At 42.4% G+C, this 14,487-nt stretch overlaps 1 protein-coding gene across 2 annotated transcripts in view; it reads right to left on the reverse strand.

The window, feature by feature from the left end:
- Positions 1–10,680, reverse strand: part of otud5a (OTU deubiquitinase 5a) — a 40,392-nt gene extending 29,712 nt beyond the window's left edge. The window contains exons 1-2 of one of the 2 annotated variants that reach the window (XM_085144533.1): positions 9,820–10,680; positions 3,710–3,800 (exon numbers count right to left, since the gene is read on the reverse strand). In XM_085144533.1, coding sequence (XP_085000659.1) covers positions 3,710–3,800; positions 9,820–10,407 — 679 coding nt within the window. In that variant the 5' untranslated portion in view covers positions 10,408–10,680. Of the gene's footprint in view, positions 1–3,709; positions 3,804–9,819 lie in introns of both variants that reach the window. The other variant, XM_085144532.1, reaches the window with a different exon arrangement.
- Between the last annotated feature and the right edge of the window lie 3,807 nt (positions 10,681–14,487).

Consider the following 14,487-nt stretch of genomic DNA (forward strand, 5'->3'; position numbering starts at 1 on the left):
TAACCTAGAAAAACAAAAAAAATACGCACGACCATCTCTCTGTCGCGCTCGCCGACATCATACATCGGCTATATCTGGGTTTTTTCCCCCCCGCTATCTGAAGTACGAAACAGCATAAGCTTCACTTTCTGTGAATGTGTTGCAGGTTTTCAGTGTGTCTGAGCACTGATGCTGATGTCTGTCGTCGGGGGGTAGACCCATTATGTGGGAATAAGTTTGGAGAGGAAGGTAACATGAATATGAAGTCAAGTTCCAGTTCCGAGGTTGCGACCCTTCTGGGTCCGGTAAAACCTATTCAAACCTATTGGTTACGTTCCATAAAAGAAAAAAATGATCAGAATCTGCTTTGAAATTCCCCCTTTGGTCAGGCTCCATTAACCACTGCAGCACCTGCAGCTAAAACATCCACCGTGTTTGAAAGATGGGCGTAGCCACTGTGAGATCGGTGGTAGTCAAGCCTCGAGCTGAGCTTATCACCGCTGTGGTGTTTTGAAAGTGGACACAAAACGAGAAGGGCGGCTCCGACTGTGAAACCAAGAAATATTGTTTTGTTTACAAGAAAAATGTTGTTTTCTAAAAGAGTTACTAGAATGACAAGAAACTACTAAAGACTTCAATTAACTGGACTTGTTTTTGCATCGCCGTCGCCCCCTGCTGGCTATTAGAAAGATCCATCTATTTCCCAGCTGCCACAGGGTGCGAGGTAGGGCCCACCCTGCACAGGTCACCAGGGCAGCAGGGCTAACATAGACAGACGACCACTTTCACACCTACAGCCAATTTAGAATCACCAAACAACCCAACCCCACTAACTGCATGTCTTTGAACTTTGAGAGAAAGCCAGAGTACCCGAAGAGGAGAACATGTTACCACCACACAGAAAGGCCTTGGCTGGATGGTGGATTCAAACCCAGGACCTGCTTGCTGTGAGGCAACAGTGCTAACCTCTGTGTTGTTAGAAACATGGCTCAAAACACGTACTTTAAGCCCGCCTTCTTCCAAATGGCCAGTAGAGGGCTCCTATGGGCTGCAAAGCAAAACCCAGTTGTTCAGAAGTTCTGAAAACAGGCCCCGCCTCCTTTTCTCTCTGCAAACACTTTCCTGCTGATGTCACAGGCTCAATCGCTAGTCTCAAATCTTATTTCATAAAACAAAGCTGATTTTGTAAGTTAGGGGGAGGGCTGGTGGATATACTGGACAAAGGGTGGTGATGACGCCAGGCAGGAGGAAACGAGGAGGACCTCAGAGCAGGTTTGTGGATGTGGTGAAGGACAACACGCAGAGGCTTGGTGTGACAGAGGACGGTAGAGACGGGGTGAGATAGGGAGACGAGCCGCTGTGGCGACCCCTAAAGGGAACGGCTGAAAGAAGATGACGATTACAGTCAGGTAGGATCATCCTGAGTGTCCTCATCAGCCAACAACTCATCACAGTCAGAGCGTCTCTTCACTTCTGGTTACAAAACACCAAGACGGCGACAACAAGAATCAGTCGTCGAGGCTTCATAACAACACTCCGTCTAACACTCTGATCCCATTGTGGTTACATCCATCCTTTATATACAGTTAATGACCTAAACAGCAACTTCAGCTTCTCTGAGCTGCATGTAAATGATCATTTTAAAAGGAGAGGAAAAAGAGTGATTTTTGATGTGAGGGTTTTGTTTTTAGCATAAAGGCTCGGTGTATTTGGGTCGACAGGGTGAAACTCAGGAACAACCAGAGTTTATTATCTAACAGCAGGAAGACAGGTGTGAGTTTACAGGTACTTACAGGCAGCGCAAACACACACACATGCACACACACACACAGGGCCGGGGTCAGTGCGATGATATAACTGCAGCGACATAATAGCCTCTACCTGAAAGACAACCTGGACTCGACTGAAAGGACCTCTGTGTGGCTTACAGGAACACACACACAGAAACCTTCATCTTTCACAGTGTGACCCACATTTCCAACACACACACACTCTTACAAAAGAACAGTCTGTCAGCATCAGAGCGCCCCCTGTTGCAACAGAGCAGCCCCAGCAGCAGGCTTGTGTCAGTATGACCTCAGGACTGCAGAGCAGGACTGCTGCTGTGTTTTGATGGTAGCGTGTGACATAACTGCTCTGGAGCAGGTTACATTTCACAAGCAGAGAGGAAGAAAAACAAAATCACAGCATGAAGGTGAATCAGTTCTCTTCCAGTAAGAAAAGCTTTTAAAGCCTTTATTTTGGGCAGAGTCAGCTCACTTTCAAACAAATCATTTTTGAAAATCTGATCTTAACTGGATATTCTGTATCTGCACTTTTTATTTCATGCTGATTGAAACAAATGTTAATTTAAACGACATTTCAAAGCAAAGTGTCCAGATGTGCTTCGATGTGGCTGCTGAGTAACAGGACAAACGGGCTGGGGTCATTAACTTGAATTAGGGGGGGGTCATTAACTGCTGCTGTGTCCACAGTGTTTGCTCTACAGCCATCATTTTACCCTCAAAACGTCGCCATCGTTCTTCTCTTTCCAACACCGTGTCTTTGAAAGCTCAGAAATGCAGACTTTTTAAACTGTGTGGATCCAAGTGGAGGGATCACATTTTAGTAATTCGGTGATTCAAAGAATATGAACTTTTAATATTCATTCAGATGTTTTCTGACTCTAAATTTTATTTTCTTATTTCTTAGCTTTTTCTAATTTACATTTAAAACATTTTCAGCTATTTTCTGACTTGTGTAAATGTCAGTTTTTAGCAGTTCAGCACTTTTGTTTTCAGGTTAAAAATTCTTTTTTTTTTTTATCTCATTCAAAATTTTTAACTTAAAATTCAGCAATTAATTCATTTCAGTGCATACATTCAGATTCAAGCATTCACACTGCAGTTTCTTCAGAAAATGCACTTTCTAGTTTAAATTGATTTTCTTTTGGACCACTTGCCAAACTCCACCTTGGTAAGGCTCCACCTTATCTACGGCGCTACAGTTACCTGGTAATTACCGCAGGGTTTTCTAAACAGCTTTTCATTAAATAACGATCACTGTGTGACCTCTTTTCAGCATTCTCTTTTGTTCATGGAGAGGAAGTGACACGATTGTGGGAAATTACCTGATTTATCAGATTACCCTATGATTACTGCACCTAATCACCAATGACTCTGCTTCTTATGTCCTGATTGTTTCTCGCACTGATAAATCATTTTAATCGAGGTGAAATCTTTTTTAAAAATGTAAAAATATAAAATAAAAAAAACATAATATATGAAATTAATTTAGCTTAAACAAGAGCATTAACAAACAGCAAAGACCTTTTTCAGCCTTGTAGCTGAAAAAGTGTTATATGTAAAGCGTCTGGACTTCTTTAAGTTGCTTGAAGACGTTTCACCTCTCATCCGAGAAGCTTCTTCCATTTAGAACTGAAGAAGCTTCTCGGATGAGAGGTGAAACGTCTTCAAGCAACTTAAAGAAGTCCAGACGCTTTTCTTTGCAAGCTCCTTTGACTACGATGACCTGGATGACTGAGAACCTTCACAGACTTATATGTAAAATGTAAACACATCAGTGCAAACCTACTGCAACACTGACATCTGCTGTCAGCCAGAGGAAGTGCAGGGAACCAGCTCAGGAGACACCAGAACACTCTCTCTGTGTGTGTGTGTGTGTGTGTGTGTGTGTGTGTGTGTGTGTGTGTGTGTGTGTGTGTGTGTGTGTGTGTGTGTTAATTACTCACCGACAGCTCTGAACAGACACGCTCCATCCTCCTTCATCTTCTTGATGACAAATCCTTTCTTCTCCCTCAGAGCTTTTTCAAACCAGTGCTCCTGCTGAACACACACACACAGACACACACAGACACACACACACACACACACACACACAGACAGACACACACACAGACAGAGTCAGTGAACTGGACCTGAGCAGCATTATATGTGAGGACCTAGAGGACAGTTTGCTCAGTTCCATTATTGATTCATTGCTGTGTTATTTTCTAGAATAATTAAATTCACCGTTTGGTTGCTAAAGCAGGAAAATGGTGCTCAAGTCCTCCAGGGTTAGTGGCTGGACATAACAAATGAAGGAGATCTTCTGCAGCAGCTCCTCCCATCCTGATCATCAGTTATCTAATGCTGATCAATAACAGTGGAGCAGACACACTGGTTTCTAACACTGCGGATGTTCAGGTGATCTCAGGAGCCCTAAATACACACTTATTCTTCTTTGAGACACTGCTGAACAGGATGCTTTTTATTTAAAAAGAAGAAGAAGCAAATAATCAAAACTAAAAACAGTTTATTTCCTTATCATGTGCACTTTTACACTTCTGTAATCACGACATACCCTGATATTTACCTCTCTGAGGATCAGTCTAAAAGTACAGAAATAAAACTTACAATCACAAACATAACTCTGCTTTTAACCCCAGTTTTACCATATTCATCATTTTATTGTTTATGTGTCTAAAATGTCTCACAGGTTCATTATATTCTGTATTTGTTGATGAGCTGAGGAGCTGCACCGAGGACCAGGATAAATCAAATAAGCCTTATTTTGAACTGTGAGTCCTGCAAAGCTACTCTAAAATGTAGAGATGTTTTGGACTTTGGATCATTTATATAATTTATAATCCTAATTTTAATTTAAACAGGGTTTAATTAAGTCAAACTTAAATACAGGTCCAAAAAAAAGCAGGAAAACAGACAAATCTGTGTCAACCGAGGTAAGAAAGTTTGTTCGCCTCAACTTGTGTGTGTAATTATCCCTCACAGGCCCTAGAGCAGAGTCCAAGAATAAAAAACACACAGCTGGAAATTAGCATAATGGCTCCTCTTTAAATAAAAAGTCACACTTGGCTCATTAGTCAAACAAAAAGTGAAACCATGAACTAAAGTCAGATGAAGAAAGGCTAAAAAAAAACAACATGTTTAACACTGGACATCTGTCATAACACAAACAGGTTATAAAAAGCACCGATACCGAAAGTGCGAGTCGGCGACGGCTTCGTGAACAGGACTGAAACTGGCTGGGTTTAACAGCAGGACACAAATGTCACAAGACGAGTTCTGAACGCATTCGTTCTGTCAGTGCTCGATCGCTGCTGTGCGAGCCGGACGGACCACTTCAGGCAAAGAAAATGCTCCTATTTCTGAGAATAAAGCTGCAGGCTGGGAGCAGAACGAATGTAAAAAGCATGACCGCGGCATCGGCCTCAGCTTTCACTTTAATACAACAACAGGTCTGAAGAACAACAACAAACCAGAGACGTTATGTGAAAGAGACACAAGGAATTAAAGAAATAGCACAATTCTGTTTTATTATGCTTTGGCCTCTACAGGGCCACTTAGGGCTGTTCCATATAACGATATATATAAAAACGTCTACGTTTCATTTTACGCAAAATAAACGTTTATGGCAATATTTTTCATCGTTTTGATGTCACTGTAGTGGCTATATTCATTTCTTAAAGTTCTCTCTTTCTCTTATATTTAATATAACCACACTACGGGCAGACAAGCGCCTGTTTTTATGCGTTGTCGTCAGCAATAACGATGGTAAAACCATCGCGTGTCCGCTTGTTTATGTTCCACATAAACCTTTCACAATAAAGCTCAAGATCCTGTTGAGACGTTTCAAAATAAACTGAATCCCGTGAAAGAGCAGATTATTTACGGATGAGAAGTAAAAAGAGCCGCCAGGTGCTAAAAAATAAACCTTAGACTCAAACGTTAGAACAGGCTTTTCCCCGCAGCACGCCGTGTAATAAATACTCACAAAGAAAACGGCGCCGTTACAACTTGTGTCTAAAAATGTATCGTTTCATGCATCAGTTAAAACACTCGACTCCAGCTACATGACGCGCAGCTGGAAACACTCCACGCAAGTCGAGCTGCCCGAGATTCACAGAATTTACAGAAAATGTTACATTTTTGGGATTTATATCGTTATCGGACGATAGATATATCGGGATATGAGATTTTGGTCATATCGTACAGCCCTAGGGCCACTTTATTGCTGTGTTTCATTGCAGCACTTTAATGTACTTTATTTACATTTTTACACAGAGGTTTACTTGCTGAACTGCCCGGTTTTGTTTACACGTTTCCTTCGATCGAGCTTCTTTCGTCTGGGTTAGTTTTAACTTTTTGTAAAGTATTATTTGTTCTATTTATCATTATCGATATGACTTGTCGATTCTCACTGGCTCCTCTTTGAGTCACCACCAAGCAGCACATCAAAAACATTACATTCATACTAATTACGTGCATGCTGTGTGGACGCAATTCCCCTCTTTGTTATGATCAGAGCCTTGGTCATCACTCAAAAAGTAATTATTACTCACATTACACAGGACACTTTTCTTAAACGTGTAAAAATGCAGTACATTACTTAATTACTCCCAGAAGAAAGTAATTCATTATATAGTTCTTACATTACTTTCATGTCACTGTGTAAAATGACCTAAAACACACCGCCTGAGGTAATTTCTCATTTAACAGTTGAAACTGCAGACCTACACACCAACACAAATCCTATTAAGGACACACGTATAATCTGTCTCTTAGTATTAGACAAAGCCTCTTATGGCAGAAAACAAAGCCAACAGCAAAGATGAAAACCAGCACAAACAGACTTTAAAGCGATCGCCACGGTGAATCTACTGTAGAGACATGAACAGGTACAAACGGAAGCTGCAAACTGCTCATCGGTTTGTTACCTGTTGACGTTCAGGGTGTGTCTGCTGGGCTGGGGTCAGTGTTCACTCAGCTTTAAGTCACCCTGGGTTCTTGGCTAGTTAGCGTTGCAGTTTACACTTTACCACTGCACTCTCTCTTTGTGCAGTAAAAATAAAACTAATGACCATATCCTGCACCGCTATTTTCCTCCTCCGACACACAAACTGATCGTAGCACAAGTGCACGAACCGATAAGTGTGATCGAGAGACAACCAGACTAACAGCCCCAAGGAACTGGACAACTGGGAACTGGTTCTCTACGCAACTGGTTACCGACTCCCATCCCTAATTCAACCTGACATCCTCATAATCAGCTAATTCTTTGGTACAGTAACTTTTCTATATTGGGAAAATGAGTTTGGCAAATGTAGGTCATAGAAAGACCTTTCATGTGCTATGATTTGTTATAAGCAGCCATCCATGTCCCACTGTGATATATGACCCTTGAGGTTTTTCTCTGGTGAAAAACTGACTTGAAATTGGTGCCGTTTTTCTACTGAAACTATGACATTTCCCATGATGCTGACGCTCAGAGCTGGTTACAGAAAATCAATCTACATTTCTAAATTAAAGGACATTCTGTCTGCAGACTGTGAAACAAAACTGATTAGGCTGCAGTTTTTTAAATGAAACTTTAAAGTGTTTTTCAGCATTTCCTGTTATGAAGTATAATGACTACAAAATGGTAACAAAATGAGGTGAATTGACTTGTGGCCTGTACTTGGAAGGCCACTAACTTGTTATCATATCTTGAAGGTAACATTTTGCAAGGTTTCATTAAATATACAAAGTTATTGCACCAAAACAAACATAAACAAATAACAAGCAAACAAAATAGAGAACTTCTATCAGATATGGATGATTTTATAATAGGCTGTTCCTTATCACTCCCTCCAAATAGATTTTTTTATCTGGCTCAATCTGAACTAAAAAGCGAGTTTGAGGATTTAATGAGGGGCAAAAAACAAACTGCTGTAAAGACTCGACTTAAAATACAAGGAAAAAGTAACAGTTTCATATACAAAATCAAAGCAAAAGAAAAAATGATTTAACCTGCACCAGAAAATACTAAAGACCGGATATAACTTAGATTTTCTCCATTTAAAGCGATGCATTACCAGGGACTGTAACATCTAGTCCTTTTTACTGAATCAGAAACACCTCCAACATCAAACTGAGTAGCACTTCAAAGTTCATTTCTGCTTGATATAGTCGCGTTATTGATCCGTAAATATCAAACATCTATTCTGCTTGAGATTCAAATTAAAAGCCTCCCTGCAGAGTGCTTCGGTTCAGGCTCAGTTTGTCATTCTGTGGATCCCTGAGTAAAGTAAAACTTCTGGTTTAATCCCGACTTTTCAGTGTTAAAAAGGCAGTTAACATCTTAAGCTTAGGTTTACCATTGCCATGGCAACTAAGCTGCAGACCTAACCTGCTCCATGTTCACGATAAGAGAGCAAGAGGTATGAAATCACCGCCTCGTGACTAATCAGTTCTCCAGGAAACAGCGTCACCATTCCTGGAAGATCCTGCTGACCTCACTGCACTGCAGAAAGAGTGTTTGAAGTCTTTGTTTTCCTGATGAGCATCAGAAATAAATACAGATTCTTAAGACACAGCATAATTCCTTGATTTTTGCCTCTGGTTGACTACAGATTTTTTTTAAATTAACTGTTCTATGAGTGTAAGTATAATCCTAAAACAAAGAACCTATTTGTACTTGTAGACCTTTTATCAAGTCTACATGGAGACCGAGTCAGTGGATGAACCACCTCATTTATTCTTTACTCACTCTCAGACTGTTGAACACCACCAGCAGCTGAAAGAATAACACTTTCTTACACACATATAAACAGTGATTTAACTGAACAAAAATTCTAATCAGTCAAATTCGCTCGTGTCTTAATGACAGAGCTGTGAGAAGTCTGTTTAGTTACACAGTCGGCTTTCGTCTCTGGCTTCAAATAGACTTTAACTTTATTACCATAACAGGTCTTTTCCAGTCTTATTGACAAAAGCGCCAAAGTGCGCACACATTCATACTAACAATCTGCTGCTTTGTCTGCAGCAGCTGTGTTACTCCCAGTCTGTATTATCCGTTTAACCATATTGTTCACAGTTTTCTCTTCTTTGTAAAAATCAGGTGTTCAGCTGTCTGCAGACCTGCCTGTGTTTCTGACTTTTTGTTGTTTTTTTTGTATATTGATAACATCCATGTTAAGGTTACAGAACATACAGAGAGGATAGCCTGCGTACGCTGAACTTGTTTCATAGTACAGGCCCAGGTGTTCAACAAACGTGTTTAGAATTTCTAGCATGCAGTCAAGAATCTCGGTAAAGAGTTGTGCAAAACCTCATCACATTCTCCAAGAAAAAACAAACCCTGAACATGGGCGACTTCTGAACAAAGAAAAAAATTTAATTGAAATGAATCAATAGGTAAAATAAGCGTTTGGTGTTATTATATTCAACATAGAGCTGACAAAAATGCGTCCTGGAAATAGTGGCATGAAAATATTTTAATTCTTAGTTTATCTTTCATATGCGTAATATTACGATTGTAAAACATGTATGTAGCAGTTATTATCCTTCCGATCTGGGAACATCTGGCTGTTTATTTTAGCCTCACCTGGATGGGCCGTGGAGACAAATGCAGCTCTCTTTAACAGTGTTTAAATGTGTGCCTAGAGTGTGTTTGTGGTTAGTTTTGGGGTAAATGTTTAACTGCCAGGTGATCAAACGTCCGTGCTGTTGCTATGGTTGCCCCAAATGGGTTTCTCTTAAGACCTCAGGTGAGCAGACATGATTAGCAGGTTACTTAATGAACGCCCCACCACCACCACCAATTGTCACAACAGCCTGCCTCTGGGGGGAAACGACTCATTGGTCTTAAGCGTAAAACTGAACAATAACAGCAATTTCTTCCCTCTTAAAGTTAACTTTAATCCTTATTTTCTGCTTCCTAGTGGCCTGTGCTGATTTTATACGTTTTGTTTTCGGTCTTTAAGTACCTGAGTTCTGGTAAAAGTGCCGGAAATCACCTGTGCAGGAGCACTAGCAGCTCCGTTAGCCTTGTTGCTAATGTTAGCTAGCGTTAGCGTCCTACCTGCTCCACAGTAGCCGGGTCCATGGACTGAAGCCGGGCGGCGTTCTCGTACTCGTCTTCGCTGTTGTTTCCGGCTCCTTCCTCCGTGTCCTGGCTGGACCCTACACCTCCCGGTCCGGTCACCCCGGGCTGGCCTCCGCCGGCCAGCGCCCCCACCACCCCACCGGAGCAGGTGCCTGCCTGCCTCCGCCTCTTGCTCAGCCCGGGCCCGGAGCAGCAGCTGCCGATGCCTCCGCCGCATCCGACGACGCCGGACGACACGACGAGCTCTCCGCGGGACCCGGCAACCATTCCGCCGCTGTTGTCCCGACCATCGCCCGGCCCCACAGGGGACACGGAGCCGACGGGCGGCGGAGAGGCCTGCTGCGGCCGGGAGCTCGCCTCAATGCTCCGCCTGTCGTCCCTGGCGGAGGGTGGAGCGGGCTGGTAGGACCAAGGCGGAGGGGAAGCCCTCGGTCGGGTTCCAGTTCGCCCTGAGTGCGGGTGAGGGTGTTGGTGAGGGTCGGAGCCGGTCCGACGATCGCTGTCATCTGCGTGGTCCGAGACGCCGACCCCGGAGCTAGGCTTCTTCTTCGGGAGAATAGTCATGGTGGAGAGTGTGGAGGAAGCAGGGAGGGGGTCAGAGGGTGACAAGTCCTCCCTTTCTAGATCAAATAAGACGGTCTACTCGCCCTCCGGCCCGGCCGTTTGGCACCAATCACCGAGCTAAGGCTCTTATCGACCCGAAATGGACACAAAAGCGACGTTTCGGCTCCTTTTCAACGGTTTAGTTGATTAAAAACAAAACGCGTCTCCCTCTTCCGTCCACAGCGCGTCCGGTCACAACATCAACACAACATGACGTCACGTCCGGGACGGCTGCCACGGCACGTTTACGGCAGGACGTCAACCAGACCTTTGTTTTTATTCCGTGTTTATTTTAAAATCCAAACTTTATAATAAATATTTTATTTATTAGAAAAAATCTTTTGTTTGTATACTATTAATACTACTACTGCAACTACTACTACTACTAATAATAATAGTAGAAATATATAGTTATTATTAATAATACATTTGACATGACAAACAAATACATACACAAAATAATGAGCTTAATTTAAAAAAATAAATTTAATTAAATATAGAATTGCTTTTACATATTACTTTTTGCAATTTATTGTAATACAATTTATTCATTTCAGTTAAGTATGCAAAAGTATGTAATCAGTGTTATTATTTAGTCTGTATTATTAGTATAATTTGAATGTAAATGCAGAAAAAACATCCTGCAGTTATAAGTTGCCTTTTTTCTCAGTGTCTCTTTAATCTGAACTCTCCGCATCTAAATGTGACCTTTTCTTGCTGTGTGATATGAGAACATTTTTTCAAAACAAAACTGTGTAGGTGTAATTTTGAAAGGGTTAGGATGGGATTCACGACCAAATATTTCAGGTCAGTTTGCTAACTGGAGACTTTCTGAGCTACATAAGCTCTCACACAGAAGATGGGCCCTGCAGATCTGCAGCTTATTATTAGGAACTTTCTCTCTGAACTTTTCTCTATATGGACGCCTGATTTTTACTCTAAATGCAATTGCAGAAATATGAAGTTTCTTCAGACAAATAGGAACACAAGTTCACATTTCACAACATCATAATCTAAAACTCCACAGAGATAACCCAATGAGCTGCCTGGCAGGCTCTGACTTAAAATGTTTCCATTTGATATCTGAACCAAGGAAAACCCTATTTATCTAACCATCCATCCACTGAGCCCATCCCAGTGTTGTGGGGGGATAGGTGGTTTACATCTGTAGAGGTCACCATTCTGTTGCAGAGATATTTACTAATACATATACCTTGTACTTTAAAAAGGCATAATTTCCCTTAGAGAACAGAATTAAATGAGATATGAACTGATGTGACTTTTACCAGGTTTAGATAAGACATATGTAATTTGAATGTGAGCACGAAGTTAAGCTTTAGAAAAGAAAACTGTTGAAAACTGGTACATTTATGAGAAAAGGTAAAATGAGTTGGTTCTTGACCCAATAAAATACAGCTTTTCTCATGTTTATTTCATGAGTTTAATCTTTAACTTCGACCCTTCTGAGTTGTTTGCCTAGATTGTTTCTTTTACTGCATTTTTGTTTTCAAAGGCCGTCATTGGCTGTCGTAACTTAACCCTATTGAAAATAGTAGAACACAGATTTCTTCTTCCTGTCAGGCAGTAAAACAGACTGACTAAAAAATACAGGAAGTAGTGTTAATTCTCCACGATTAAACCAATGAAGAAAAATAGTTTATATATATATATTTATATATATATATATATATATATAGAGAGAGAGAGAGAGAGAGAGAGAGAGAGAGAGAGAGCTATCTCTCTCTATATAATATATTTATATAAAAGTCTGGCCATCTGTCTTTACACAGCGACATAATTCACGGCAACAACTGCTGGTTGAGACAAAAGCAAGAAAACAGCCGAACAATGATGTTTGACAACAGGTCATTTAGGTGTTGCCTAGCAACCAGAGGAGAGGAAGCAGTTAGTGATGGAGAACAAATAGACCGCTGCGTTCAGCTCGGCGTCCTGAGGGAGAAGCTTCACAAACCAAAACGAACCAGAAGTTACTCCTGATCGCTTTGTTTTGTTTATTTAAAAAAGAGCTTTATGTGCAGCCCTGATGGCGCCACCGTGTGGCCCACGTGGCTATTACCGTCAGGAGAAACAGCGCTGCCGCTGTGACTGTGACCCAGTTAAGAACAAGACAGGAAGCAGCCAAACAGACATATGCAATAACAAAACTATTTTTCACGCAACAAAAGAAACGTCAGGAGTGAAAACTCACAGGTTATTTTAGTGGATACTGAGTGAATTTATCCTGTGCTGTTTTCAAGGCCAGGAGGGGTGCTGGCTCATGATTTCAAAAGTTATATACACACATATATATATATATATATATATATATATATATATATACATATATATATATATGCGCAGTATCTTAGGACTGCGCTCTTCTGGACAGAGATCTCCGATGTTGTTCCTGGGATCTGCTGGAGCCACTCGCCTAGTTTGGGAGTCACCGCACCGAGTGCTCTGATTACCACGGGGACCACCGTTACCTTCACCCTCCACATCTTCTCGAGCTCTTCTCTGAGCCCTTGGTATTTCTCCAGCTTCTCGTGTTCCTTCTTCCTGATGTTGCTGTCATTCGGAACCGCTACATCGATCACTACGGCCGTCTTCTTCTGTTTGTCTACCACCACTATGTCCGGTTGGTTAGCCACCACCATTTTGTCCGTCTGTATCTGGAAGTCTCACAGGATCTTAGCTCTGTCATTCTCCACCACCTTTGGGGGCATCTCCCATTTTGACCTCGGGACTTCCAGGTTATACTCGGCACAGATGTTCCTGTACACTATGCCGGCCACTTGGTTATGGCGTTCCATGTATGCCTTGCCTGCTAGCATCTTACACCCTGCTGTTATGTGCTGGATTGTCTCAGGGGCATCTTTACACAGCCTGCACCTGGGGTCTTGCCTGGTGTGATAGACCCCAGCCTCTATGGATCTTGTGCTCAGAGCTTGTTCCTGTGCTGCCATGATTAGTGCCTCTGTGCTATCTTTCAGTCCAGCTTTGTCCAGCCACTGGTAGGATTTCTGGATATCAGCCACCTCCATTATCTGTGGTACATACTGTGCAGGGGCCTGTTCTTCTTTCCGCTTACATACAGCCTCAGGGTGCTGGACTTGGGGTGAAACCCTCCATGCATGGTAAGGAGCTTTCTTGTCTTGATGTCAGTGGCTTCTATCTCCTCCTTTGGCCAGCCTATTACCCCAGCAGGGTACCTGATCACGGGCAGGGCGTAGGTGTTGATAGCCCGGATCTTGTTCTTACCATTCAGCTGACTCCTCAGGACTTGCCTGACCCTCTGCAGGTACTTGGTGGTTGCAGCTTTTCTAGCGACCTTTTCATGGTTCCCATTCGCCTGTGGGATCCCCAGGTATTTGTAACTGTCCTCTATGTCTGCAATGTTGCCTTCTGGTAGGTGATTCCCTCAGTTCTGACTACCTTCCCTCTCTTTGTTATCATCCGACTACACTTCTCCAGCCCGAATGACATCCCAATGTCATTGCTGTATAGCCTGGTGGTGTGGATCAGTGAATCGATGTCTCGTTCACTCTTGGCATACAGCTTGATGTCATCAATGTACAGGAGGTGGCTGACAACTGCTCCGTTCTGTAGTCGGTATCCGTAGCCAGTCTTGTTAATGATCTCACTGAGGGGGTTCAGGCCTATGCAGAACAGCAGTGGGGACAGAGCATCTCCTTGGTAGATCCCTCACTTGATGGTGACTTGTGCTATGGGCTTGGAGTTGGCCTGTAGTGTTGTACGCCACATCCCCATTGAGTTACTGATGAAGGCTCTTAGGGTGCTGTTGATCTTGTACAATTCTAGGCATTCCAGTATCCAGCTGTGGGGCATTGAGTCATAGGCCTTCTTGTAATCAATCCAGGCAGTGCACAGGTTGGTTAGTCTGGTCTTGCAGTCTCGGCTGATTGTTCGGTCTACCAGTAGCTGGTGTTTTGCGCCTTGGGTATTCTTGCCCATCCCTTTCTGTGCCCCGCTCATGTAGTGACCCATGTGCCTGTTCATCTTAGCCGCTATGATGCCTGA

Source organism: Neolamprologus multifasciatus, chromosome 20 (assembly GCF_963576455.1).
Source record: "Neolamprologus multifasciatus chromosome 20, fNeoMul1.2, whole genome shotgun sequence".
Taxonomy (NCBI): domain Eukaryota; kingdom Metazoa; phylum Chordata; class Actinopteri; order Cichliformes; family Cichlidae; genus Neolamprologus; species Neolamprologus multifasciatus.